Source organism: Nuphar pumila, chromosome 7, assembly GCF_984573655.1.
Source record: "Nuphar pumila chromosome 7, dmNupPumi1.hap1.1, whole genome shotgun sequence".
NCBI classification, from domain to species: Eukaryota; Viridiplantae; Streptophyta; class Magnoliopsida; order Nymphaeales; family Nymphaeaceae; genus Nuphar; species Nuphar pumila.
The window spans coordinates 23,439,747-23,467,174 of NC_143255.1; the positions used below are offsets into that span (position 1 = coordinate 23,439,747).

A 27,428-nucleotide genomic window follows, 5' to 3' on the forward strand; every position below is an offset into this window, starting at 1 on the left:
CTCCAGTTGCACTTTTCCATTTCATCCACCCAACCTTTATCCTATGATTTATATCTCTATCAATTTCTCCATACTTTTGAATGATAGATCCCAAATATTTGACACAATCATCCACCGGTATTTCTTGCTCACCAAGCTTCACTACACTCCCATCAGTACTTCGTTGCTTACTAAACCGACATTCCATGTATTCTGTCTTACTCTTACTCAACTTAAAACCTCTTGCTTCCAATGTCTGTCTCCATAATTCTAACTTAGCATTAACCCCAGCTCTAGACTCATCAATCAAAACAATATCATCAGCAAACAACATGCACCACGGCACATTTTCTTGAATTGATCTCGTAAGCTCATCCATCACTATAGCAAATAGGAAAGGGCTTAAAGCAGATCCTTGATGTAACCCAACCGTTATAGGAAAATTGGTTGTCACCCCTCCACAAGTGCGGACATTGGTTACTACTCCTTCATACATATCCTTAATTATACTAATGCATTTGAGAGAAACACATTTCTTCATCATTGTCCACCAGAGAACGTCCCTAGGTACTCTATCGTATGCCTTCTCCAAATCAATAAAAACCATATGCAAATCTTTGTTCCTCTCTCTATTTCTCTCAATAAGTTATCTAAGAAGATGTATAGCTTCCATAGTTGATCTTCCAGGCATAAAACCAAATTGATTCTCCGATATCATGACAATCTTCCTCAACCTAGACTCAATCACCCTCTCCCAAAGTTTCATAGTATGGCTCATGAGTTTTATACCACGATAGTTTGTGCAATCTTGTATATCACCCTTATTCTTATATAGAGGCACTAAAGTACTCTTCCTCCACTCATTAGGCATGCAATAGAGACATAACACTTAAATCTCATGTGAGGTATCATGACATAAATAAGTTTTAGTAAAAATATGCAATCATACGACAAAATAAAATGTCCACAAATGAGGGTCTTCAATTACGAACAAACATGTCAATCAATAATGGACAATTACTAAAGTGAACCATGAAAAAAACAATTATAACACCCACAAAAGGGCAAACACAAAGAAAGTTCTAGTAATTATCAAATTAATATTTTATTAAAACTAAGTATGCAAAAAAGCATAATATTTAAATCTCATGCAAAACATGTAAGATAATGTTTAAACAATGATAAATTTTTATGAAATCAAATTTAAACAATAATAAACCCAATATCAACATGTTTTTCAAGAAAACATAAATATTGATCACTAAAGGACATAAATTATCAAGAAGCGATAAGCAATCATGCATAGATGATATCCCAAGGATTTTTAGAAAATCACTTCAAATAAAATAACAAATCATCAATAACAAATATCATAAAATATAACTGTTGAGACTAAGATGTTTTTATGATGTTTTTAGTAAATAAGTTTTTCTAAACTAGAGGTTATTTGAATCTTATTCTTTAATGAGGGACCTAGGTGTAATTGTGTTCTTTGGACTATCTCTATTTAATATAGAGAGTAGCCCTAATTGAATTGAAGAAGTTAGATTATTCTCCAGCCGTCTCTCTCTCTCTCTCTTTCTCTATCTTTCTCTCTCTCTCTCTCTCTACCTTGGTTGTTGTGCATCTCTCCTTACTCTCAACATGGTATCAGAGCAGCGTCCCCTCCTGGGATACAGTTGCTGATCGTGGGTCGTGTAATGCTGCTGTGGCTGATCGTGGAAAACTGCAGCAAGCTGCATCATGTGTCGTGAAACGTGGAAAGTGGCTGATCGTGGAAGCACTCAGATCGTGGCTGATCGTGGAAGCACTCAGATCGTGGGTCGTGTGATGCCGCTGGTCTGATTTGATTCTCTGTGTTGTCGACACAGATTTTTACATAAAAAAAAATTTGATCGTTGCAAATTGATTGGATGCTGCGGGCTTCAAAACAAATGATCTTTGAAGTGTGGATGGTGGAGAAGTTCAGATCGAGTTAAGATCTGATGCAGAGAAGTAGCGAAATCAAATCAAGTGGGGGTCGGTTCTGTTAAAGGCTGTGAAGAATCTGATACAGCAGAGATCTGATTCATTGTCCTTGGGAGCGTGATCTCGTGCCCTGCTCCAAGTTCGAGTGACTCCAGTTTCTAGCATGAATCAGAGGCATATTCGTGGTGGATGTGCAGTCGAGGTATGCATCTCTATCTTAGTTGTGATATGCATCTCTATAGTGGTGGATGTATAGTCGTAGTAGACAGCCTATTGTAGTCATGGTATTCAGCCTGTCGAGGTCGTGGATGACGCAGTCGTGAAGGGTGAAGCAGGAGGGAACCTTCTGCACAGGTCGTGTGTGCTGGTGCTGTGACTGTATTGCGTTGAGGCTACTGCTGATCAGAAAAAGCAGTCGTGAAATTGCACAGGGAAAATTATTTTGTTTCTGCTCATGTTATCACTGGTTGTGCTCAAATTTTATTTAGCAAGCAGCTGGGTGTTGTGTCGTGATCCTTTTGACTCAGTTGATGTTTGAAAACAGCATGTGGAAAAACATTCTGTTCGTGGGAACCTTGTCTTTTGAAGTGAGATTCTGTGTTGGGTGCTGCTACTGTTTGTCGTAGTGGCGGATGTGTGATGGTAACACATTCAAAGTCGTGTTGGATGTGTGATCTTGATTTACAACCTATAGTCATCCTTGGATGAGGTGGAAAGTTTTGGTCAAGTTTCTTAAAATTATATTTAAAGTTTGGATCTGAACAGTCGAAGGTCGTGTTTCTTAGATTTCATTGATGAAGTCAAAACTTGATATAGTCGGGCTTGTTGTTGATTGTGGGTATGCGCCTGTGGTTGCTCCTGCATTTTGTGAATCAAGCCCATCAGTTTATATTATGGCTCAAGTGGTTAAATCAGATGCAGATTCCTCCAATGATTGTGTAACTCTTAGCAGGGCTGAATATGACGAGCTCCTTGCTTTACGATCATCCAATTCGAAGCCTTCTGTTGCGGAGGTTGTGTTCTCGGCAGGTGATGGCCTATCTGCTGAAGGTGGTAGGTGGGTCATTGATTCTGGAGCCTCTGGTCACTTGTGCGGAAACTCGAGCAACTTTGTGAGTTTAAAACCTGTGACAGTTTCAAAAGGGGTACGTCTTGCTGATGGTAGCTCTTCTCCAATTGTAGGGCAAGGAAACATGTCTATTACCCCTACTCTTCAATTGTCGCATGTTCTTCATGCTCCTTCGTTTCCACAGAATTTATTATCCGTCAGTCGATTGACAAAAGAGTTGAATTGTAGAGTGATTTTTGATCCTATGGGATGCACCTTTCAGGACTTGCTGACGGGGAAAAGGATTGGTGGTGGCTATGAGGAAGGTGGTCTGTATTACCTACACCAACCAGAGGTTTCGGCCAATTCTGCTGTTACATCATCCTCAAGTCCTCTTTTGTGGCATCATCGTTTGGGTCACCTTCCAGTGACAAAACTTCGTTGTGTCATTCCTCATATACCTCCTTCAGTTTCTCTTCGGTGTGAAACATGTCAATTGGGAAAACATTGTCGAAGTTCTTTTCCCTCCAGTCAGAGTCCATCAAGTCAAGGATTGTTTGATCTTCTTCATGTAGATGTGTGGGGTCCAAGTAGGATTCTGAATAGGTCTCAATGTCGTTATTATCTAGTTATTGTTGATGACTTCTCGAGACTATCGTGGGTGTTCCTGTTAAAAGATCGGTCTCAAGGTCCTGTCATTCTTAAATCTTTAATTGCAGAGATAAAAACTCAATTTGACATATGTGTTAAAATTGTTCGCACTGATAACGCTCTTGAGTTCAAATCCAAAGACTTACTTCAATTCTACTCTGTTAATGGGATTCAACCTCAATTTACATGTCCCCATACCTCCCAGCAAAATGGGGTGGCTGAGAGGAAACATAGACAAATCCTTAATGTTGCTCGGTGCCTTATGATTCAATCCAATATGCCTGCTACATACTGGGGCGATGCAATTTTGACAGTCGGTTTTCTTATAAATCGCATGCCGTCAAGTTCTGTAGAAGACCAGATCCCAATTCAAATTCTTCATCCAGAGGCTCCTCTCTTCCCTATCCCCCCTAAAGTCTTTGGATGTGTGTGTTTTGTGCATAAGCTGGGTCCTGATTGCGATAAACTTGTTGCTCAGTCTATTAAATGTGTTTTCCTTGGGTATCCTAAGAACCAAAAAGGATATCGTTGCTATGACCCTATATCTCATAAAGAGTATGTCAGTGCGGATGTTACCTTCTTTGAGTCTATTCCTTATTTTTCGAGTACTACTCCAAGGTTACAAAATAGTCAGGGTGATGTTTTTCCTCTGCCAATTCCCCCTTTTCCTTTAGAGTCGTTCACTCCAAAGCCTGTGGCTCCATCTTCTGGGGAGTCTCGATACAGAAACCCTCCTATAGTGTATACTCACAGGTTACCACCTACCTCCATGCCCCCATTATCTCCTTCTCCTGAAGTTAGTATCTCTGAGCATACTGAAGTTTCTGCTGTTGATGAGGATCTTCCTATTGCTCTGCGAAAAGGGAAAAGACAGTGCACCCTTCATCCCATTTCTCAGTTTGTTTCTGAAGTTAATCTTGGGGCTTCTATGAAGAATTTTATCTCGGCTTTGTCTGCCTCCTCTGTTCCGCTTCATCACAGTCAGGCTCTATTCGACCCCAAATGGATGCAGGCTATGAAGGATGAGATGGATGCCCTATGTTCTAGGGGCACTTGGGATTTGGTGGATCCTCCAACTGATGTTGATATTGTTGGCTGCAAGTGGGTATATACTATTAAATATAACTCGGATGGGTCAATTGAACGGTACAAAGCCCGGTTGGTTGCAAAAGGGTATACTCAGACTTATGGTATTGACTTTTTTGAAACTTTCTCCCCAGTTGCTCATCTTGGCACTATTCGTCTTGTTCTTTCTGTTGTTGTGCACCATGGATGACCCTTGTTTCAGTTGGATGTCAAGAATGCCTTTTTGTATGGGGATTTGCATGAAACTGTCTACATGCAACAACCCCCAGGCTTCGAGGTTAGGGGGAGTGTAAGAAGGTGTGCAAGTTGAAGAAGGCTATTTATGGCATGAAGCAGAGTCCAAGGGCATGGTTTCACAAATTATTTGAGGTAATATCGAGTTTTGGCTTTGTCAGGTCCGCTTCAGATCACTCTTTGTTCATCAAGAAAACCAGTGTTGGAATTGTTGTTATGGTGGTATATGTCGATGACATCATATTAACAGGGAGCAGTGCCCAAGATATTTCTGCCACAAAAGATCATCTTCAGAAACACTTTGTTACTAAAGATCTTGGTCACCTACGATATTTTATGGGTATCGAAGTTGCAAGAAACAAAGAGGGCTTAGTGTTGTCTCAAAGAAAGTATGTGTTGGACTTATTAAAAGAGACTGGAATGCTAGGAGCCAAGTCAACTAATATTCCAATGAATCCCAAAACTCACATGTTCGATGAGAAGTCTGAGTATGTGGACAGTGTCAGCTTTAGATCCTTGGTGGGTAAGTTACTATATGTGACTGTTACTAGGCCTGACATTTCATTAGCTGTGAGTAAAATCAGTCAGTTCATGGACAAACCTACAAAAGTTCACTGGGATGCAGCTATGATGGTTATTCGGTACTTAAAGGCATCTCCTGGTAAAGGTCTGTTGTTTAAACGAAATCCATCTTTGGACGTTGTTGCTTACACTGACGCGAATTATGCAGGATCTGTTGAAGATAGGAAGTCAACATCTGGATTTTGTGTGTTTGTGGGAGGAAATCTTGTTACCTGCAGGAGTAAGAAACAAACCGTTGTAGCCAGGTCGAGTGTTGAATCTGAATACCGAGCAATGGCCCAGACTGCAGCTGAGATTATGTGGGTAAAATCAGTCTTGACCGAGCTTCAGGAGAAAGTATCCCTACCTATGTTGATGATGTGTGACAGTAGGGTTGCTACATATATTGCCAGCAATCCAGTATTTCATGAAAGGACTAAACATATTGAAGTTGATTGTCACTATATCCGCGACTTGGTTCAGGCTGGGTATATTTGCACCGATCATGTATCTTCCGAAGATCAAATAGCTGGTGTTTTTACCAAAGCCCTGGCGAGACCAAATTTCTCAAAGTGTTGTGACAAGCTGAGCATGATTGATATCTATGCTCCAGCTTGAGGGGGAGTGTTGAGACTAAGATGTTTTTATGATGTTTTTATTAAATAAGTTTTTCTAAACTAGAGGTTATTTGAATCTTATTCTTTAATGAGGGACCTGGGTGTAATTGTGTTCTTTGGACTATCTCTATTTAATATAGAGAGTAGCCCTAATTGAATTGAAGAAGTTAGATTATTCTCCAGCCGTCTCTCTCTCTCTCTCTCTCTCTCTCTCTTTCTCTCTCTCTCTACCTTGGTTGTTGTGCATCTCTCCTTACTCTCAACAATAACAATTCAAAAGAGTCCTCAAGAAAAGAGAAGTTAATTAAAATTATGCATACAGCAATATGAACAAGATAATGAATATGAAACATATATATATCCAACATGCAATTAAAGCATATTTAATGTACATAATAATGAAAGAAAACAATCTCACAAATCACAACACATAATTCAGATAATTTAATAAAGATTAAGAAAAGACAAATCTGACAAACATAGATCAATCAACTATTACATTTTAGAAGCAATATTATTCATACAACTAATGCATATATGAATAAACCATGCAATAGTTTATAATCAATGAAAAAATCACGTATGGACCACTTACAAGTAAACCTTTCAAGAGAAAACAACTTACAAAAAATATAAAGAGATTTAAAAATCCCATAGATATCAAGAAATGATATTTTGCAAACCTCAACAATAGTTTGACCACCATCTAGACAATCTCATTCATCAATGTGTATGTAAGACAATCACAAGTGCACAAGGATCATATATCAATATAAAAATCATTTATTTAAATTCCAAAAATAACATGGTGTCCTTGATTACGATGATCCTAACCACATAATTTTTAATACTTCACAAAATATTTTGTGTTTCACATAAGAATACATCAAAGAGAAAAGAAAGAAAATTCAAACACAAGTTAAGCAAAATCTCATAAAATCATGCTTGTGAATGACACACAAAACCATTTTAAAATAAATATTTCAAATAATTTTAAAGTATTTGACAAATTTTAAAAAAACAAGACAAATTTCAATATAAAAAAAAATACGAACATAATTTGACATTTATAACCATGAAGTGTTCGAATACACATGCTCAAGAATACTAGATCGTATACGTACATATTAAATAAATCGAGTTCAAAAATTTAAGATTCAAACTAGATCTCATAAAAGCATACACATATACCATTTCATACGATCAAACAAATTTTATAAACCTTATAAAACATTTAATAAAAATAAACCCAACAATAATTTTGAAAAACATTTAAAGATTTTAGTTTTTAACAAAATTAACAAATTACTTTTTAAAAGATAAGAAAAATGATTGCTTTCTCATGCATAATGCAAGAGATAGATAATTCAAGTAACACTCAAGATTTAAGATACTTATCATGTCAAGATTTCTCTTTAATCCAAGCCACACAACGATCATGAACCTTCACGAAGCAGAAATATGAACCAAAGAATTCAAAGACCTAAAAAAAGAAAAATACCAAGAAGGATTTCTTTGCTCTGATACCATGTAATGAAATACGCGAAAATAAAAAAATAAGGGCCTCTAGTGGCTTACAAGATCATAAACACAAAGTGCACATGCACATACACATACACAAGTCTAACTAAAGGACAATACAAGAGCACAAAGGCATTACACAAGCACTAAGTGCATTCAAGACATCAAAGAATTAAAGAGAGGAACACAAGAATATAAAAAATATACATCTTATTGAGCATGAATGATTAAGAAAAGCATTAAAAAAAGTTGGGACAGGTCCCTTATATACAATAAGGAGCTCCCATAGAGTCGTTGGGAGCTCCCAACGACTCTAAGGGCAAGGACCTTAATACCCTTGGTCTTTGGGATAAGACAACACAAAAATAAAAATAAAAATAAAGAAAAACAGAAAATCTGTCCCTTGAGAACAAAACCTATTATAAGAGAAAAAGACTAAAATGCCCTAGAGGACATTACCTATTACGATATAAAAAAAGTATATTATATATACATATATATGCATATATATATATATACTTATATACATATGACACATATATAAGAGCATATACATAGAGAGAGGACACCAATATTCTAACAATACACACAACTAGTCAATTTCAACATTATCCTACTTCGGTTCACATGGGAGATGTTTTGCATATTATTAAATATATTGTCTTTTATTTATCGAGGCATTTTCTTGTTTGCTTAATCTAATTTATATTTAATTGCTTATACTGATGCTGACTAGAGAGGTGATTTCAATAACAGACACTCAACCACAATTTTTTGTGTCTTTTTAGGTGAATCTCTGATTTTATGGCAATGCAAGAAGCAACAAAAAGTCTTTCTTTCTTCGAATGAAGTTGAATACTGAGCCATGACTATAACAACGATGAAAGTAGTCTGGCATAAAAGATTGTTGGCCAATATGGAAGTTCAAGTATCTAGAGGCTCACGAATGTGTTGTGAAAACAAAAGTTTCATCTACATTGCCAGCAACCAGACCTTTTATAAGCGCACAAACATATTGAGATGGATTGTCACCATGTATGAGAGGAGTATCTAAATATCACTATTGATTTGCCTTACATCAGAGTATCAATTGGCAAATCTCTTTACTAAACCTCTCGCTGCTCTTAGATTTCAATTTTTCTTAGGCAAACTTTAAGTTATTCTACCGTAAGTTTGAGGAAAAGTGTTCAAATGTTATACATATATGTATAACATATGTATATGATATATATATGTGTGTATAAGTGTTACATACATATATACATATATATTATATATTTTGTGTATTTTCTTTTTTTCTTTTTTATTTTCTGTTTCTTTTCTAGTTTGACCAGTCAACACAAAGTTGACTGAGCTGACTAGCCATTGGAGCTAGTTCAACGCCTATAATTATAGCCGTTGGACTAGTTCCAACGGCTCTGTGAGCCCTTGCTCTTGTATATAAAAGGGGGTGACCCCATCATTCTTTCTATGCTTCTAGCATATTTGAGCTTCAATAAAATATATTTATTACCTCTTTGTGAATTCTCTATTGTGTGCCCCTTTGTGGGTTTTGTGATTTTTCTTTGAGCCCCTTTGTGGCTCTTTTTTTGTCCATTTTGATTCATTGGTGGGCTTTTTGGAGGCTTCCATTTCCTTACATCATTCTTGTATTCTCATAATTGGATGACATTGTTATGAGTTGCCATAAATTTTGTAATGTTAATAAGCTTTCTCTCTCTCTTTCTCACACACACACGTGCACAAATGATCTTAGGACTCTCGAGAATGCTTTATTTTGGTGGAAGTTGGTTGATGTTCTGCTTCCTTGTGCTTGAATGAATAAAGATATGCATTTTTTATTTGCCACATCCTTCAAGCTGATGGCTCCTTGACCACCCTAGTGGCATTCGGTGCCCTTTCAAATAATAAACAAGTTTTTCCTCCTCATCTTAAGTGATGAAGTTGTTGTAAACCTGATCCTCTGGTTTCTTTCTATTAAATTGTAACTCATAAGACAATGTATTTTCTATATATATTTTATATGTATAAAAGAAGATACATATACATATATGTTTCATATATATGTACATGTATCTATCTACTTATATATATAAAATATATATTTCTTTCTTGTATTAGCTGTAGGGTTATTTTAGTCATTTTTTCATTTTAGATATATTCATGTTTTTTAATATGATTGTAATTCTTCCTTTTTTAATTTTTCTTATTCTTGTAATTTTCATTTTTCTTTTTTTCTTTTCTATGTACTATTTCTGTACACAGTCAGTAGCTGACTGTGTACAGTGTACAAAGGTCAGGTACACATTAAAAAAGAAGAGTCGTTGGGCTGATTCCCAACGACTCTAATTAGAGCTGTTGGGAATAGCCCAACTACTCTTCAAGAGTCAATAGGCCTTATAAATAAGGGTTGTGTGAGCCCATTGAAAAGCATTATTACAGTAAGGAGTTTTGTCTCCTTAAGTTTATAAACACTGTGCATTTATTACACTTCTTTTCTTTTATGGTGTAAAGCATTTGAATGCTATTGTGTGTCTTGAGTATTTGAAGTATCAAGTTACTTGAAAACTTGATTGTTTGCAAGGATTCTTCACATGGTATTAGAGTCGTTGGGAATTATTGAAGAAGGAAGGTGATTATTGAAGAAGATCGTGTGCCTCGAAAAGCATGCACTTACCTTTCTCTTGATCCTTGGCGTGGAGACCACTTGCAATATATATATATATATATATATATATATATATATATATATATATATATATATATATATATATATATATATCGAAAGAATCATACCACATCAAGTAAGCTCTAAAGACTCACTTGTGGTAAGATCTTCTTCACTCTGTATTCCTTTCTTTTCAAAATGGGGGAAAAAGACTCTCACTTCTCTCTTGGGTTCAAACTCAATGGCTCAAATTATCATATTTGGGCCAGTAATATGGAAGCACATATCAAGGGTAAAGGGCTTTGGGGATATGTCCAAGTATCAATACCGGAACCGGAACCAATGATTACTTTGGTAGAAAGAGGAGAAATAAAGATTCTTGAAGGTGAAGAGAGAATCAAAGCGCTTGAAGACTATTGTAAGAAATATGAGGAATGAGAGATGAGAAATTTTAAAATCCTATCATGTATCTTCTCATCCATTGAAACAAGAATCAATGCCAACATTATCAAATTCAAAAAAGCCTCTCAAGCATGGCAATATCTTGAAAAAATGTACACTTCAAGAGACTTGTCCCACAAGTACTATCTTCAAAAAAGGGCTTTGACCCTCCAACAAGGCAAAATGACTATTAGAGAGTATTTCGCGGAGGTGTCCTCCATTTGAGATAAGCTTGCCATGCTTGAACCCAAATAGACTGGTGAAGTCATTAAGCTTAGGCATAAACAATTAGAAGATGATCATTTTTTCAACTTTCTAAATAGGCTTAGACCCAAATTTGAACAAATATGATCCTCCCTTCTTTCCGCCTTTACTACCTCTTCTCTTAAAGATGTAATCACTAAATTAAGTGGGGAAGAGACTCGTATGGGTATAAACAAAAATAACCCAAGTGTTCTTGCTACACCTTCCAACCAAGAAGAAGGTGAAGGTGTTAATGTCATTTCAAGACCGGGAAACAATTTGAGAACCTACAAACCTCCCCACTTCAAAAATCAAAATCAAGGAGCAAAAGAAAATAGTGGGCAAGGCGTACAAAGAGATTATAGAAAAATTGTGTCCCACTTTTGTAAGGAACCGGGGCACATCAAGCCGGTTTGTCAAAATTGGAAGAAGTTGCTAGCCATGACTATCACATCCCAACCCCAAAAGGAAGAAAGTTCATCTTCTTTCAATGGAGCTCTCTCTTTACATCAAATTGTGGAAGCGATTCAACCTCTTCTCAAGGGGGCAATTTCCGGAGCCTCCATGTCAACTTTCTCCTCCTGGTAAGAGTTTTTGGCTCTTAGATTCGGGTGCCTCCTTTCATATGTCTTCAAGTATTTGTTCTTTTTCCGAATATTCAAATTTTTTTTCTCCATCCTTTGTTTCAACTGCAGATGAAACTTCTCTTGAAATCAAAGAAATTAGAAATTTTGAAAAACAAGGTTTTTTTATCCCAATAATTAGATTTATACCAAAATTGGACTTAAATTTGCTTTCGGTCTCTCAACTCTCGGACCATGGATGTGATATAAAATTCTCATCTGATAAATGTTAGATACAGGATCGCCAGTCTGGGAGGTTGATTGAAAAAGACTCTAGGAAGAGAGATCTATACTATGTCAACTTCTTTCAAATTAAAAAAAAACCCTTTTTGTAATGTTGTCCAACATAAAGATATTAATGTATGGCATAAAAGGCTTGGACATCCCAATATTGTGAAAATTTCTTATTTACCTTTTGTTAAACATCTTTGTAAAAGTGATTTCACTTGTAATGATTGTACTCTCGAAAAGATGAGAAGTTTATCTTTCAATCAAAGATCTATGCTTACAACAAGACCATTTGACATTGTCCATTCAGACGTATGGGGACCGACACCTGTTTTATCAAAAGTTTTTTTTATATTACGTGATTTTTGTTGACGATTACACTAGATATTGTTGGATAGTTTTTCTTAAGCACAAACATGAGGTATTTACGACATTCAAAACATATCATATGATGATCAAAAATCAATTTAATGGTGACTTGAAAATCTTAGAACTGACTCTGGAGGAGAATACCTATCAAATGAATTCAAAAGATATCTTAAGAGTTATGGTATTCTCCATAAAAAATCTTATCCGAAAACACCTCAACAAAATGGATTATCCGAAAGAAAACATAGACATATTATTGAAACTACTCAAACCCTTCTCATTTCGCAAAACATACCAAATTTTTTTTGGCCGAGGCAACTCTCACATTTGTCTATCTCATAAATCGGCTTCCATCAAAAAATTTAAACAAAATTTCGCCTTTTGAAATGTTGTACACTGTAGAACCTGATTATAATAGGTTAAGAATTTTTGGATGCAAATGTTTTGTTCTTACGGACAAGAATGACAAGCTTTCACCAAAAGCTATCACATGTTCTTTTCTTGGTTACTCCAAAACTCAAAAGGGGTTTCAATGTTACAATATTAAAAACGATAAATTATATATGTCCAGAAATGTGAGTTTTTTGAAAAATGTTAGTGGTTTTGAAAGATGTGAACCTCATGAAGAAATGTGGATTATTCCTTTTTATTTGAGTTATTATCTAAAAATGATGATGCTAGTGATGATGAGTTCCCACATAATGACTCTAGTGATAATGAAGTTGAGGAAAATAACTCTTTATTACACCCACCTATCTATCAACATATTAATGAAGGAACATCTAGAGATCCTATCGCATATTCCCATACAGATAAAAATAGTTTTAGAAGTGCAATAGAAAAATATAACAAATCTAGTGGAACTACCTTTTCGGATAAGGAAAATCCACGAAGAACTGAGAGAAATAGAAAAGTTTCTTCTAGGTTCATTTCTTATGATTCATTCACACCTAAACATAGAGTTTGCCTTAGTGCCATTCACTCATATGTAGAACCCAAAAACTTTGAAGAAGCCAAAAAATGTATTGAATTGAGAGAAGCTATGGATAATGAACTTAGAGCTCTCAGAAAAGCGAAGACCTGGGAATTTCAAGATCTTCTTAAGGGTAAGAAAATCATAGGGTGTAGATGGGTGTGCCAAAGCGTATAGTCAAAAATACCGAATTAACTATAAAGAAACATTTGTCCCTGTTACACGAATGGTTACTGTCAGATGCCTTATTACCATCGCTTCTATTAAAAAATAGAACATCTACTAAATGGATGCTAAAAACGCCTTTTTAAATGACAATCTTAATGAAGAAGTGTATATGGATGCTCCTTCAGAAATGGAGACTCCTAAAGGAAAAATACTTCATCTCCAGAAAGCACTTTATGGACTAAAATAAGCTCTCAATGCTTGGTATGACTGATTTAACTCTTAATGTTGAAAAATGGTTTCTCCTCATGTTTTACTGACACCACTTTATTTGTCAGAAAATCCAACGCAGGAATAGTAATATTGCTTCTATATGTCGATGATATGTTAATAACCGGAAGCGATTCTAAAGGAATTAAGAGCATAAAGTCTATTTTAAAAGATAAATTTGAAATGTCTGGCTTAGGATTTCTGACCTACTTTTTAGGAATTGAAGTTGTATATTCACATAGAGGTTATTTTTTATCTCAAACTAAACTCGCTTCTGAGATTCTTGACAGGTTAGATATTACAGATAATAAAATTTGTGAAACTCCTGCTATAGTAGGAACCAAAGTGAAAATTGATGATGGAATTATTCTCAAAGACCCCACTCTCTACAAACAACTTGTAGGATCCTTGATGTATCTGAGTATTACTAGACCAAATATTTCACATGCAGTTCATACTGCTAGCCAATTTCAACATGCACCAACATTCATTCATATGAGTGTAATTTTGCGGATCATCAGATACATAAAGGGATCGTTGAATAAGGGAGTATTTTTATCCTCTTCATCTGAATTAAATTTAATAGCTTATACTGACTTTGATTGTAGAAGTATATGATAGCAAAGAAGGAAGCTAAAAAAGTTGTTCGAAACGCGAGGGCTAAGGTATATAAGGAGGTTTATGACAAGTTGGATACCAAAGAAGGCGAGAAGGATATTTATAGGCTTGCAAAGATGAGAGATAGGAAATCGAAGGATTTGGGTATGGTTAGATGTATCAAAGATGAAACGCAAAGGGTTTTAGTCAAAGATGAGGAGATTAAGGAGAGATGGAAAGATTATTTTGATAAGCTATTTAATGATAGTCATGCTCAAGATCTTGGAGACTTCTCCATTCCTTTTCATAAGATAAATCGTGACTTCATGCGCAAGATTCAAAAGAAAGAAATTGCAGAGGCTTTGAAGAAAATGAAATCAAGAAGGGCAGTTGGCCCAGATGGTATACATATCGAGGCTTGGAAATGCTTGGGAGAGAAAGGTTTAGAATGGTTGACAAATCTTTTTAACTTGATTTGGCGAACAAATAAGATGCCTAATGAGTGGAGGAAGAGTACTTTGGTGCCTTTATATAAGAATAAGGGTGATATACAAGATTGCACAAACTATCGTGGTATAAAACTCATGAGTCATACTATGAAACTTTGGGAGAGGGTGATTGAGTCTAGGTTGAGGAAAGTTGTCATGATATCGGAGAATCAATTTGGTTTTATGCCTGGAAGATCAACTATGGAAGCTATACATCTTCTTAGATAACTTATTGAGAGAAATAGAGAGAGAAACAAAGATTTGCATATGGTTTTTATTGATTTGAAGAAGGCATACGATAGAGTACCTAGGGATGTTCTCTGATAGACAATGATGAAGAAAGGTGTTTCTCTCAAGTACATTACTATAATTAAAGATATGTACGAAGGAGTAGTAACCAATGTCCGCACTTATGGAGGGGTGACAACCAATTTTCCTATAACGGTTGGGTCACATCAAGGATCTGCTTTAAGCCCTTTCCTATTTGTTATAGTGATGGATGAGCTTACGAGATCAATTCAAGAAAATGTGTCGTGGTGTATGTTGTTTGCTGATGATATTGTTTTGATTGATGAGTCTAGAGTTGGGGTTAATGATAAGTTAGAATTATGAAGGCAGACATTGGAAGCAAGAGGTTTTAAGTTGAGTAAGAGTAAGACAGAATATATGGAATGTCGGTTTAGTAAGCAACGAGGTAGTGATGGGAGTGTAGTGAAGCTTGGTGAGCAAGATATACCGGTGAATGATTATTTCAAATATTTGGGATCCATCATTCAAAAGTATGGAGAAATTGATGGAGATGTAAATCATAGGATAAAGGTTGGGTGGATGAATTGGAAAAGTGCTACTGGAGTGTTGTGCGATCGTAGAATGCCATTGCAGTTGAAGGGAAAGTTTTATAGGACGACTATTAGACCCGCTTTTCTATATGGTACGGAATGTTGGGCTGCCAAGAGACATCATATTCAAAAAATGAGTGTAGCTGAGATGCGGATGCTTAGATGGATGTGTGGAAATACAATAAAAGATAAGATTCGGAACGAAGAGATACGTAAGAAGGTAGGTGTTGCACCCATTGAAAATAAGATGCGAGAGAATCGTTTACGGTGGTTTGGACATATTCGGCGAAGGCCTAATGATGCTCCAGTTAGAAGGTTGGAGAAATGGGAAAATATATTAGTTAAAAGAGGTCGGGGTAGGCCTAGGAAGACTTGGATGGAGATGATAGGAAAGGATATGAATGCTTTGAACCTCACCGAGGACATGGCGTTGGATAGAAATGATTGGAGGAAAAGGATTCATGTGGAAGACCCAAAATGAATTTCTTTTTTGGTTCATATCGCTGACCCCAATTGTTTTGGGATGAAGGCGTAGTTGTTGTTGTTGTTGTTGTATACTGACTTTGATTGGGGAGGTGATCCAAATAGGGGTGGCAAAATCTGACTCGACCCGCCAACCCGACCTGCCAACCCGCTTCTTAGCCGGGTTAGGGTTTGGCTTAAACGGGTTTGTGTCGTAAACGGGTCGACCCGCCTAACCTGTTTATTAAACGGGTTGTGTTCGTGTTAGGGGTATGCCAACCCGCCAACCCGTTTGATCCGTTTAATAAACGGGTTAGGCGGGCGGGTCAACCCGTTTACACGAATCCGTCAACCCGCAACCCGTTTATATATATATATATATATATATATATATATATATATATATATATATATATATATATTAACTTATCTAACCCTAACTCCAACGGGCCAGGTGTGCGCCTGTGCTGTTATCGGGTCAACCCATTTAATAAACGAGTCGTCGTGTCGTGTCGACCCGACCCGTTTATTAAACGGGTTAACTGTGTCGTGTCGGGTTACCCGTTTAATAAATGGGTCGTGTTCGTGTTTGCCACATCCGACCTGTTTAATAAATGGCTCGTGTTCGTGTTGAGGTATTCTGACCCGCCAACCCGACCCGATTGCCACTCCTAGATCCAAACAACCGTCACTCCATCATTGGCTTTTGTGTGCTTTTAGGAACTCACTAATCTTATGGAGAAATAAAAAACAACAAAAGGTATCGTTATCTTCTATCGAAACTGAATACTGAGCCATGACAACTACTACCATGGAGATTGAATGGATTCATCAGCTACTAGAAGATATGGGTATTAATGTAGAAGGACCCACCAAGCTATGTTGTGACAACAAGAGTGTAATTTATATTGCCAAAAACCACATATTTCATGAGCGGACCAAACACATCGAGATGGACTCCCACCATGTCCGAGAAGCATATCTAAAAGGAGTCATAGATCTTCCATATGTAACTTCAAAATATCAGCTGGCAGATTTCTTCACCAAATCGTTGTGCTCTCCGCGATTCAACTTCCTTCTTGGCAAACTTTCAGTCATTATGCCTTAAGTTTGAGAGGGGGTGTTAAATTGCAACTCATAAGACAAAGTATTTTCTATATATATTTTATATGTATAAAAGAAGATACATATATATATTTCATATATATGTACATGTATCTATCTACTTTATATATATATATATATATATTCTTGTATTAGCTGTAGGGTTATTTTAGTCATTTTTTCATTTTACGCATATTCATGTTTTTTAATATGATTGTAATTCTTCCTTTTTTAATTTTTCTTATTCTTGTAATTTTTCATTTTTTTTCTATGTACTATTTCTGTACATAGTGCTGACTGTGTACAGTGTACAACAGTCAGGTACACATTTAAAAAGAAAGAATCGTTGGGCTGATTCCCAACGGCTCTAATTAGAGCCGTAGGGAATAACCCAACGACTCTTCAAGAGTCAATAGGCCTTATAAATAAGGGCTGTGTGAGCCCATTGAAAAGCATTATTACAATAAGGAGTTTTGTCTCCTTAAGCTTATAAACACTGTGCATTTATTGCACTTCTTTTCTTTGGTGGTGTAAAGCATTTGAATGCTATTGTGTGTCTTGAGCATTTGAAGTATCAAGTTACTTGAAAACTTGATTGTTTGCAAGGATTCTTCACGCTTTCATCTGCAAGGCTTATCACCCTTATGTCTGTCAGTCTTAGATGCTCTTATATTCAGAGTTCTTTCCTTGATGCAGCATAGGCATTTGACCTCTCTTGTCACTGTGTGCCTAGGTGCTTATAGGATTCACTGGCAGGAAAAAAGAATGTCATTGCATGTCTAGTTGCAGAATATAATGCAGTTGTAACTTCTAAAGCATCATCACTTTGTCATCTAACTGTTTTGCATCAATGACTTTATGGGCCTGTGTTAGGGAAGTAGTGGTGCTATATCACTTTGTTGGATCTTGTTTGTCATGACAAGAAGCATCATATGAAACTCAAGAACATCGAAAGATTGAAGATGAACCTTGTTCTGTGTCATGTGAATGCTTCGATCTTATAGTCGGTGTCTGAAATAATGGTAGTCCATAGTCTCTACCATTCTTGAATATTCTTAGATTTCTGCATTTTCACGATTCTGATGTTGATTTGAAACTAGTACTTTTGCCGTAGAAGTATGAAGTATGAACACAATCTGAGAAGTGAGAACACTTGCACATCTGTGTGCTATTCTTGATTTCTGAATTAGCCAGTCTAGCCATTCTTGTATTCTTCATCTTTTAGAAATATTCTGAGTGCTTCAGTTTATTTTACATATCATGCGTGGAACAATAGTTCTTTTGGTGAGGGGTGGACTGTTGAGATCTTATTTGTGAATGAAGCCCTAATGTGGGTTCTAAAAAATAGACACAAGTATTGCACTATTTATAATAGTGCCACCAATAAGTGGCAGGTAAAGAGGAAAAACGAATGAAACCAAAATTACAAGAATACCACTGCTGTAACATGGCAAAGAAAATAAATTGCATATGTTCCTGCAGTAGTTAGACTAACTTACAGTATGGGACTTCATTACGCTATTTGTTACATTGTTCTATTATTTTCTGTGGTACTGCAGATTTTTTTTTTCAGAAGATGCTGTTCGTTTCAAGATGAGTACATTTCATATGACGCACATGTTATTGATACGTCATTTGGAGATGATGAACTTTATGTGAAGTGTATCTGCCTTTTTTTTCTGTGCTTCAAAATTTATGTTCATTTTTTCTCTTTCATTATTTGTTCTTTTGACTATATGCATCTTTCATGTAACAATCAGGATGAACAGGAGGCTGCAAAGGCAGAGTTAAATGCAAAAAGTGGTTCTTCCTTGCCTGTATTGTGTATAGAAGATGGAATGGTGGTTTTACGTTTCTCAGAAATTTTTGGTGTCCATGAACCAATCAGGAAGCCTGATAAGAAGGTTTATCCTAGATATTCTATTTCCAGAGGTTTGTAAAATTTAATTCAGGTATCATGATTAAGATTGATATATGGTTGCTTAGATTGTTCTCACTTACTATGCAATGTATTACATGCAAATCCAAGTATACAATACCACAAGCGAGATTAATAGTGAAACTTTTGGAAGTTATCTATTCAATTGCTTCTTGTCTCTATTGATAACATTTTGAAATGTTATGATCTGTCACACGGACTCTTCTAACAAGGCACCGCACCTGCGTTGCACCCGCACCTATGCAGGTGCGACACTTGGACCAAACTTCCTTTGTGTTAGGTGAAGTCCACCACACTGAGGTCCATTTCTATCTAAAAGTAGATTTAGTTAACCCTAATCAAGTCCATTTTTATCTATATTATATATATAAATGCATAAATGCACACACATACCCGTAGTGTTAACTTAAAATTGTTAAAAATTATATATATACCTTCCCCGCACCTAAGTTTTTTTAAAGTGCCGCATCGCCGCATCCACACCTGTACCAACACCTGCATCCGAACCCGCACCTATGTGACATAGGTTATAATCCATACGTTGGTTGAATAGATACATGGTCGGGTTTGGGTCGGGTTGAGGCTAACCTGACAATGACTTGGGACTAGTGGGATATGATTGAGGTTAATTGGTTGCACAAACCTAGACCCTTGTTCTATGTAACACAAACTCTTCAAACTGGGCACCGCAACCGTGTTGCACCCCCATCCATGCAGGTGCGTCACTTGGATACAACTTCCTTTTTGTTAGGTGAAGTCAACCACACTGAGGTCCATTTTTGTCTAAAAGTAGATTCAGTTAACCTTAACCAAGTCTAGTTTTATCTATATTATATATATAATACATAAATGCACACACATACACGTAGTGTTGACTTAAAACTGTTAAAAATTATATATACCCTCCCCACTGTAATGCCCCAAAATTTCCAACTTGTAAACTTTTTTTTAAAATACTTAGAAAACCTTTCATTTTTCAGAGTTTTTATCAGCGAAAACAATTTTTTTGAAAAGCAAAACAAGTTGACAACTTTGGGCACGTTACCGTAAAAATCCATCATCAAAACATCATTATCAAAAACATTTTAACAGGAAAATTAGTGAGTCAAATATTCATTATGAAAACTATTCGTTGGATAAAAGTTAGGGTTTCTCCTTATACAAAACTCTAACTAAAACAGGTGTTCCAGACACAAAACTGCGAGCAGATGAGTGAAGTCTTAGGCCATCTCACATCCCGCCATCGGCTGTTTGATAAACCTACTCGTCACCTACGCCCATAAAATGGGTCAGTTTCACGAAAAACTGGTAGGTACGCAAGAAAGACAATATGAAATAAAAAATAGAGTAGGACATGTTATGCTAGCATGATAAGCAGTTTAAAACAATAATTAAGCTACACTAACATTATAAACAGTGTAAAACAAAAATTTAGCTACGCTAGCATGAGCAATTATCTTATGCAAATAAAAAAAAATCTACTTCTAACATGGATAATTGATTCCACAAGCGGATAGCAATTAACGAACAATCATCAACTGACACAGATTATAAGCATGTACAACGAACAATTTATCATTCTAAAAAATGCATGTTCAAACAGTTATTGTGAACAAGATATTCTTTGTTTCAATATTAGCTGGCCTATGGGTACGCACAAACGCGAAACATAGAAATAGTCGAGACTGATCCGGGGGTTTATTATGCTATGTATTTTATGATACCCCGAATTGCTATATGCGTCCGCTCCTAAGGGGATGGTCAGTGACCAAGAGAGGATTCCTCAAAGGCATTCGTGACCACGGTTGCATCCTACTTTTGCAGAAGTCCATGGGATCTACCACCTAGGATATTTTTTGGTAGTCCCGTTCCCTAACTCTGATAACTGGGACACCGAGTCATTTACCCGAAGGGTGGCTGTTAACAACCTGTTCATCGAAGTTTTTGTACCATCCATTCTCTCCTTTAATCGAAACAAGAGATAAATGGGCACGTCAGGGGTTACTTAATTGATGCTCCATCCTATATTCTCTAGTCTGTTAGACCCACTCGAGCATCTTACCTGTGAAGGCGAATCATCATCATTCTTATGTGTTTCAACAGGTGCACCTTGCACGCTTTGAGGCTATCAACGAGTTCTCATCCTACTCATCGCAGAATCATATATGTCTAAAGGTATGGTTACAATGATAGGGGTATGGGTTTCTCGAGGACAACCTAACAAAGAGTTTCGCAATAACATGATGTACAACAATAGGTTTGGCATGCTAAAATTTTGCAAAACAAATAATATCATATATGTTCTAGGATCACCACGAATCCGAAATCTCTCTTCCAAGTGCATCGACTCGGGGCAGCGCCAGATGCTAGAATGCTTTAGCTTGGCTTTGCACAACTGCACGCTCGAAAAGCCGAAGCTCCGTACGGGGAATTCTCTTCTCGAGGCTAAAGCACCTGTACACAACTTCGCGTCTTTCTGGCAAAGAGCGAAGTTGGTAGGTGTTCTTGCGAGGCTTGCATGGGAGGAGTCACAAGAGACTATGCCCAAAGTAGGGCGGCAAGGAAAGAAGCAGAAAACAAAAGTGCGAAAGCAAAGCCTATGCGCATAAAGGGTGGTGGTAACAGAGAACGATAACGATAGGAAAGTAAAGACATGAATGTAAGGACAGGAATTAAATGAGAAAAAGCGCCTGTGCACATCAAGCGCGACAGCAAAGTAAAGACAAGAATAGTAAAGGCAAAAAGCAGTAAAGACGGAAAAGTAAATACGAAAAGAAAAGGTTGGTTACATCAAGCGCAGCGGTAACAAAAACCAGTAAAGACAAGAAAGTAAACACGGAAAGAAAAACCTGGACACATCAAGCACGACGGCAACAAAAATCAGTAAAGACGGGAAAGTAAAAAGGACAAGGATCACGAAACCGCATCCTTGAGTTAAAGGCGTACATATATAGATATATGTATACATATATATTGTCCTTGGTCCTTTCTTTTTCATTTTTAATTCTTTTAATTTTAATTGCTTTAATTTTTAATTCGTCCATTGTCCTTTGCTCAACTTTCTCCTACCTTGGGGAGTCGCGAGGTAACACACGTCTTCGGGTGTACGTAATGACAGTCTCAGGCCGCGGGGCACGAGAGGGCTCAATTGTGTAAGATGTGAAGGTACAACACATTAGTATGTAAAAAGAAAATGGAAGTAAGAAGGGGCAGGGGCACAACCCCTGCCTGCCAATTCAAAAAGGGAGGGAAGGGGCTGCGCCCCCGCCCGTTTTCTGTCGTGTCGAAAGGAGCAGGGGGCATGCCCCTACTAGTCTGCTGCAGAAAAGAGGCAGGGGGTAGGGCCTCTGCCCCTGCCTGCCTGAAAACACAGAGGCAGGGCTTCACCCTTGTCTGTCTAAAAAGCAAGGAGGCAGGGGCAAAGCCCCTGCCTGACGAAAGCAAAAAGGGAGGCAGGGGCTTCGCTCCTGCCTGACAACATCTAGAGGGAGGCAGGGGGGCTTCGCCCCTGCCTGCTGGGAAGGCACAAAGGAAGCAAGGACGAGCTCGACCCCTCCCCTGCGAACAGAGGACACAGGGAGGGGGGCCCGGCCTCTTCCTTGTGTATAAAGGAAGCAGGGAGGGGCTCGACCCCTCCCCTGCAAACAGAGGACACAGGGAGGGGGGCCCGGCCCCTCCCCTGTGTACAGCAGAAACAAAGAGGGAGGCAGGGGCTTTGCCCTTGTCTGCCGAAAAACGATCGATCGAAAAAATAAAAGAAGATGAAGGGGACGAAGAAGAAGAAGTAGAAGACAACACAACGAGGGAGGAGGGTTACCTGAGAGTAGGGATGGCAGCGGACCGGGGGACAACGGGTCTCCGCCCTGCCTCACCCCGTTTGCACTGGGGATGAAGGGCATGAAACCGGGATGGAGGCGGGGATGAAGGTTAAAATCTATGCCCGTGCGGGTATGGACTGTGAAAATATCTCAAAAATGAGATAAAGTGTGCGATAAGCACAACACCACCAATGTGCACAAATGCACAAGAACACTTAGAACAAATGTACACAAAGGTACAATAAAGAAACTCAAATGCACAAAGGCATACAAAATATAAAGAATTTTATTGAGAAGAATGGAGAACAAAAGCTCCAAGAAGTGAAGTTTACAAAGGGGGAACTCCCCTATTTATAAGAGTTTAAAGGAGCCTTGGAGGGGCTCCACTAGCTGTTGGAGCCCCTCCAACGGTTAGAATTCTAACCGTTGGAGAGGCTCAACAGCTAGTGTTGAGCCCTCCAAGGTTGACTTTGAGTCAACAAAGAAATAAAGAAAAAAGACAAAAAAAATGGAAAAGAAAAAAGAAAAGAAGAAAAGTAAAAAAAGGAAAAAGAATTACAGCATATTCATAATTATGAATATGCGCAAAATGGAGAGAAATGACTAAAATACCCTTTCGGGTTTTACAAGAAAAAAGAAACATATATATTTACATATATATATATATAGATAGATACATATACATATATACGTGATGTATATATGTATATGTATCTCTCTTTATATATATATATATATATATATGTAAATATTTACATAAAGAGAGATACATTTTAACACCGTCCCTCAAACTTAGGGCACAATGACCGAAAGTTTGCTAAGGAGAAAGTTGAATCTTGGAGAGCAAAGCGTCTTGGTGAAGAAATCTGCCAACTGATATTCGGACGTCACATAAGGAAGATCGATGACTTTTTGTAGATATGCTTCACGGACATAATGACAGTCCATCTCAATATGCTTTGTCCGCTCATGAAACGTGTGGTTCTTAGCAATATAGATTGCACTCTTATTATCACAACATAACTTTGTGGGTTCTTGAATTAGAATCCCCATGTCTTGCAGCAACTGATGAATCCAGACAATCTCCATAGTTGTAGACGCCATGGCACGATATTCTGCTTCGGTGGATGATAGAGACACCTTCTGTTGTTTCTTACATCTCCATGAGATCAGGGATTCACCTAAAAAAATGCAAAAGCCTGTAGTGGAGTGACGATTATTTGGGTCACCTCCCCAATCAGAGTCAGTATATGCAATCAAATTTAACTCAGAAGATGAGGAAAGGAAAACTCCCTTGTTTAAAGTTCCCTTTATGTATCTGACAACTCGGAGAACGGCACTCATATGAACGGATGTAGGAGCATGCTGAAATTGGCTTGCAGTATGCACGGCATGAGAGATGTCCGGTCTTGTGATGCTAAGATACATTAGAGATCCCACAAGTTGCTGGTAGGGGGTAGGATCCTCCAAAGGTTTCCCATCATCGATCTTCATTTTTTATCCCACAATTTCTGGGGTCTCACAGATTTTATCATCAGTAATATCTGATCTGTCAAGAATCTCACTGGCAAGTTTAGTTTGAGACAAAAAATAGCCTCTATGAGAGTAGGCTACCTCGATACCAAGAAAGTAAGTCAGATACCCCAGGTCTGACATTTCAAACATTTCTTTTAAAGTGGTTTTAATGTTTCTGATGCCCTTTATGTCACTACCTATTATCAACATATCATCAACATACAACAGTAAAATCACAATTCTTGCATCGGACTTTTTGACGAACAGAGCAGTGTCAGTGTAGCATGAGGAAAAACCATCATATCATTAAATCGATCATACCAAGCCTTAGGGGCTTGTTTTAAACCATAAAGCGCTTTTTGCAAACGAAGGACTTTCCCCTTTGGTACGTTCATACCAGGGGGAGCATCCATGTAAACTTCTTCATTAAGGTCCCCATTTAGAAATGCATTTTTAACATCCATTTAATATTCCATTTTTTAATAGATGCAATGGTGATCAAACACCTTACAGTAACCATTCGTGCAACAGGAGCAAAGGTTTCTTCGTAATCGATGCCATATTCTTGACTATATCCTTTTATGACAAGACGAGCTTTATATCTTTGAGAGTGCCATCACTCTTGGTTTTGACTTTAAAAACCCATCTACATCCTATTGTTTTCTTTCCTTCTGTAAGACATTGAAAAACCCACGTTTTGGCTTTGTTGAGGGCTCTAAGTTCGTTGTCCATGGCATCCCTCCATTCTATCATTTCCTTAGCTTCTTTAAAATTTCTAGGTTCTTGATATGAGTGAATGGCACTAAGACATGCCCTATGCTTTGGAGAAAAAGACTCATAGGATATAAATCTAGAAGGATTTTTCCTAGATCTTTCAGTTCTTCGAGAGTTGTTGGAAGATTCACTAAGATCACTATATTTCTCTATTGCACTTCTAAAAGTGTTTTTATCTCTATGAGTATAGGTAATTGGTTCATTTATCATTTCTTCTTCATCATGAATGGTTTGAGGAATACTTTCACTTATATCCTCATTCTCATTTAATTCATCATCGCTAAAAAAAACTTCATTTCTAGATAATAGTTCAAACAAAAAAGAATAATCGGCATTATCTTCATGGGTTTTGTGTTCTTCAAAACCACTTATGTTTTCTAAAAAGGTTACATTTCTTGAAACATATAGTTTATCATTCTTAATATCATAACACCTAAAACCTTTTTGGGTTTCCGAATATCCTAAAAACGCACAAGGAATAGCTTTGGGAGATAATTTATCATTCTTATCGGTGAGAACAAAACATTTACAACCAAAAATTCTTAACCTATTGTAATCGGGTTCTTTTTTATACAAGATTTCATATGGAGATATTTGATTCAAGTTTTTGGATGGAAGTCGGTTGATGAGATAAACCGATGCAAGAGCCGCTTCGGCCCAAAATCTTTTTGAAATTTTTTGAGAAATTAGCAAAGTTCTTGTAGTTTCAATTATGTGTCTATGTTTTCGTTCGGCCAACCCATTTTGTTGGGGAGTTTTGGGACAAGACCTTTGATGAACAATCCCATTATTTTCAATATAACTTTTGAAATCATTTGAGAGATATTCTCCCCCGGAATCGGTTCTAAGAATTTGTAATTTACTATTGAATTGATTTTGTATTAACTTGTGAAAAACCTTAAAAGTAGAGAAAACCTCATGTTTATGTTTGAGGAAGTATATCTAACTATACCTTGAGAAATCATCCACATAAATAACATAATACGAAAATCCTCCCTTAGACACAATGGGTGCCTGTCCCCAAACATCCGAATGCACAATTTCGAAAGGCTTAGTTGAAAACATAGTTCTTTGTCCAAAAGGTAAGCTTCTCATTTTACCAAGAATACAATCATTACAATTGAAATTGTCTTTACATAAGGTTTTAGCAAAATGTAAATACGAAAGCTTGACAATATTTGGATGCCCAAGGCGTTTATGCCAAACATTTATATCCTTATGTTGGGCAACATTACAAAAAGAGGTTTTTGGAATTTGAAGAAATTTCATGAGATAAAGATCTCCCTTCCTAGAGCCTTCCCCAATCAACTTCCCGGACCGGCGATCCTGTATCCAACATTTATTTGATGAGAATTTGATATCACACCCATGATCCGATAGTTGAGAGACGGAAAGCAAATTTAAATTTAGTTTTGGTATAAATCTAACTTTAGGAATAGAAAAACCTTGTCTTTCAAAATCACCAATTCCTTTTATTTCAAGAGAAGCCCCATCCGCGGTAGAGACAAAAGAAGGTGACAAATTTTTTGAGTATTTAGAAAGTGCAAAGACATTTAGAGTCATATGAAAGGATGCACCCGAGTCTAAGAGCCAAAGAGTCTTACCGGGAGGAGAGAAGGTGGTCATGGCAGCTCCGGAAACGGATCCCTTGAGGAGTGGTTGAAGAGCTTCCATGATTTGATTGAGAGCCAAAGTAGCATGGTTGAAAGTTGATGGACCTTCCTCCTTGGTAGATTGAAAAGTAGTAGACATAGCCACCATCTTCTTCCATTTAGGGCATACCGGTTTAATGTGACCCGGTTCTTTGCAAAAATGGCATATGATCTTACTATAATCTCTTCTTCCATAATGCCCACCATTTTCTCTTCCTCCTTGATTTTTGTTAAAATGAGGGGGTTTATAGGTTTTAACATTATTCCCCGGTCTTGAGACGGCATAAGCACCCTCATCCTCATCTTTAGAGGGAACGGCCAACACACTTAGATTGGTTTTATTCATTCCCAATCTAGTTTCTTCTCCACTTAATTTGGTAAGTACATCTTCCAATGGAGGAGAAGAGAAAGAAGACAAGAGAGAGGATCTAGTTTGTTCAAACTCGGGTCTAAGCCCATTTAAAAAGTTAAAGAAATGATCCTCTTCTAATTGTTTGGCTCTCAATTCAATAGCCTCACCACTCCATTTAGGTTCTTGGAGGGCAAGTTCATCCCAAATAGTGGATAACTCGGCGAAATACTCTCTAACGGACAT

At 37.3% G+C, this 27,428-nt stretch overlaps 1 protein-coding gene across 2 annotated transcripts in view; it reads left to right on the plus strand.

Moving 5' to 3' along the window:
- LOC149831530 (transcription initiation factor TFIID subunit 1-like) overlaps positions 1-27,428 on the plus strand; it is a 94,102-nt gene that overhangs the window by 62,948 nt on the left and 3,726 nt on the right. For both annotated transcript variants that reach the window (XM_090013945.1, XM_090013946.1), the window contains exon 8: positions 18,896-19,067. In XM_090013945.1, coding sequence (XP_089870071.1) covers positions 18,896-19,067 — 172 coding nt within the window. The remainder of the gene's footprint in view (positions 1-18,895; positions 19,068-27,428) is intronic.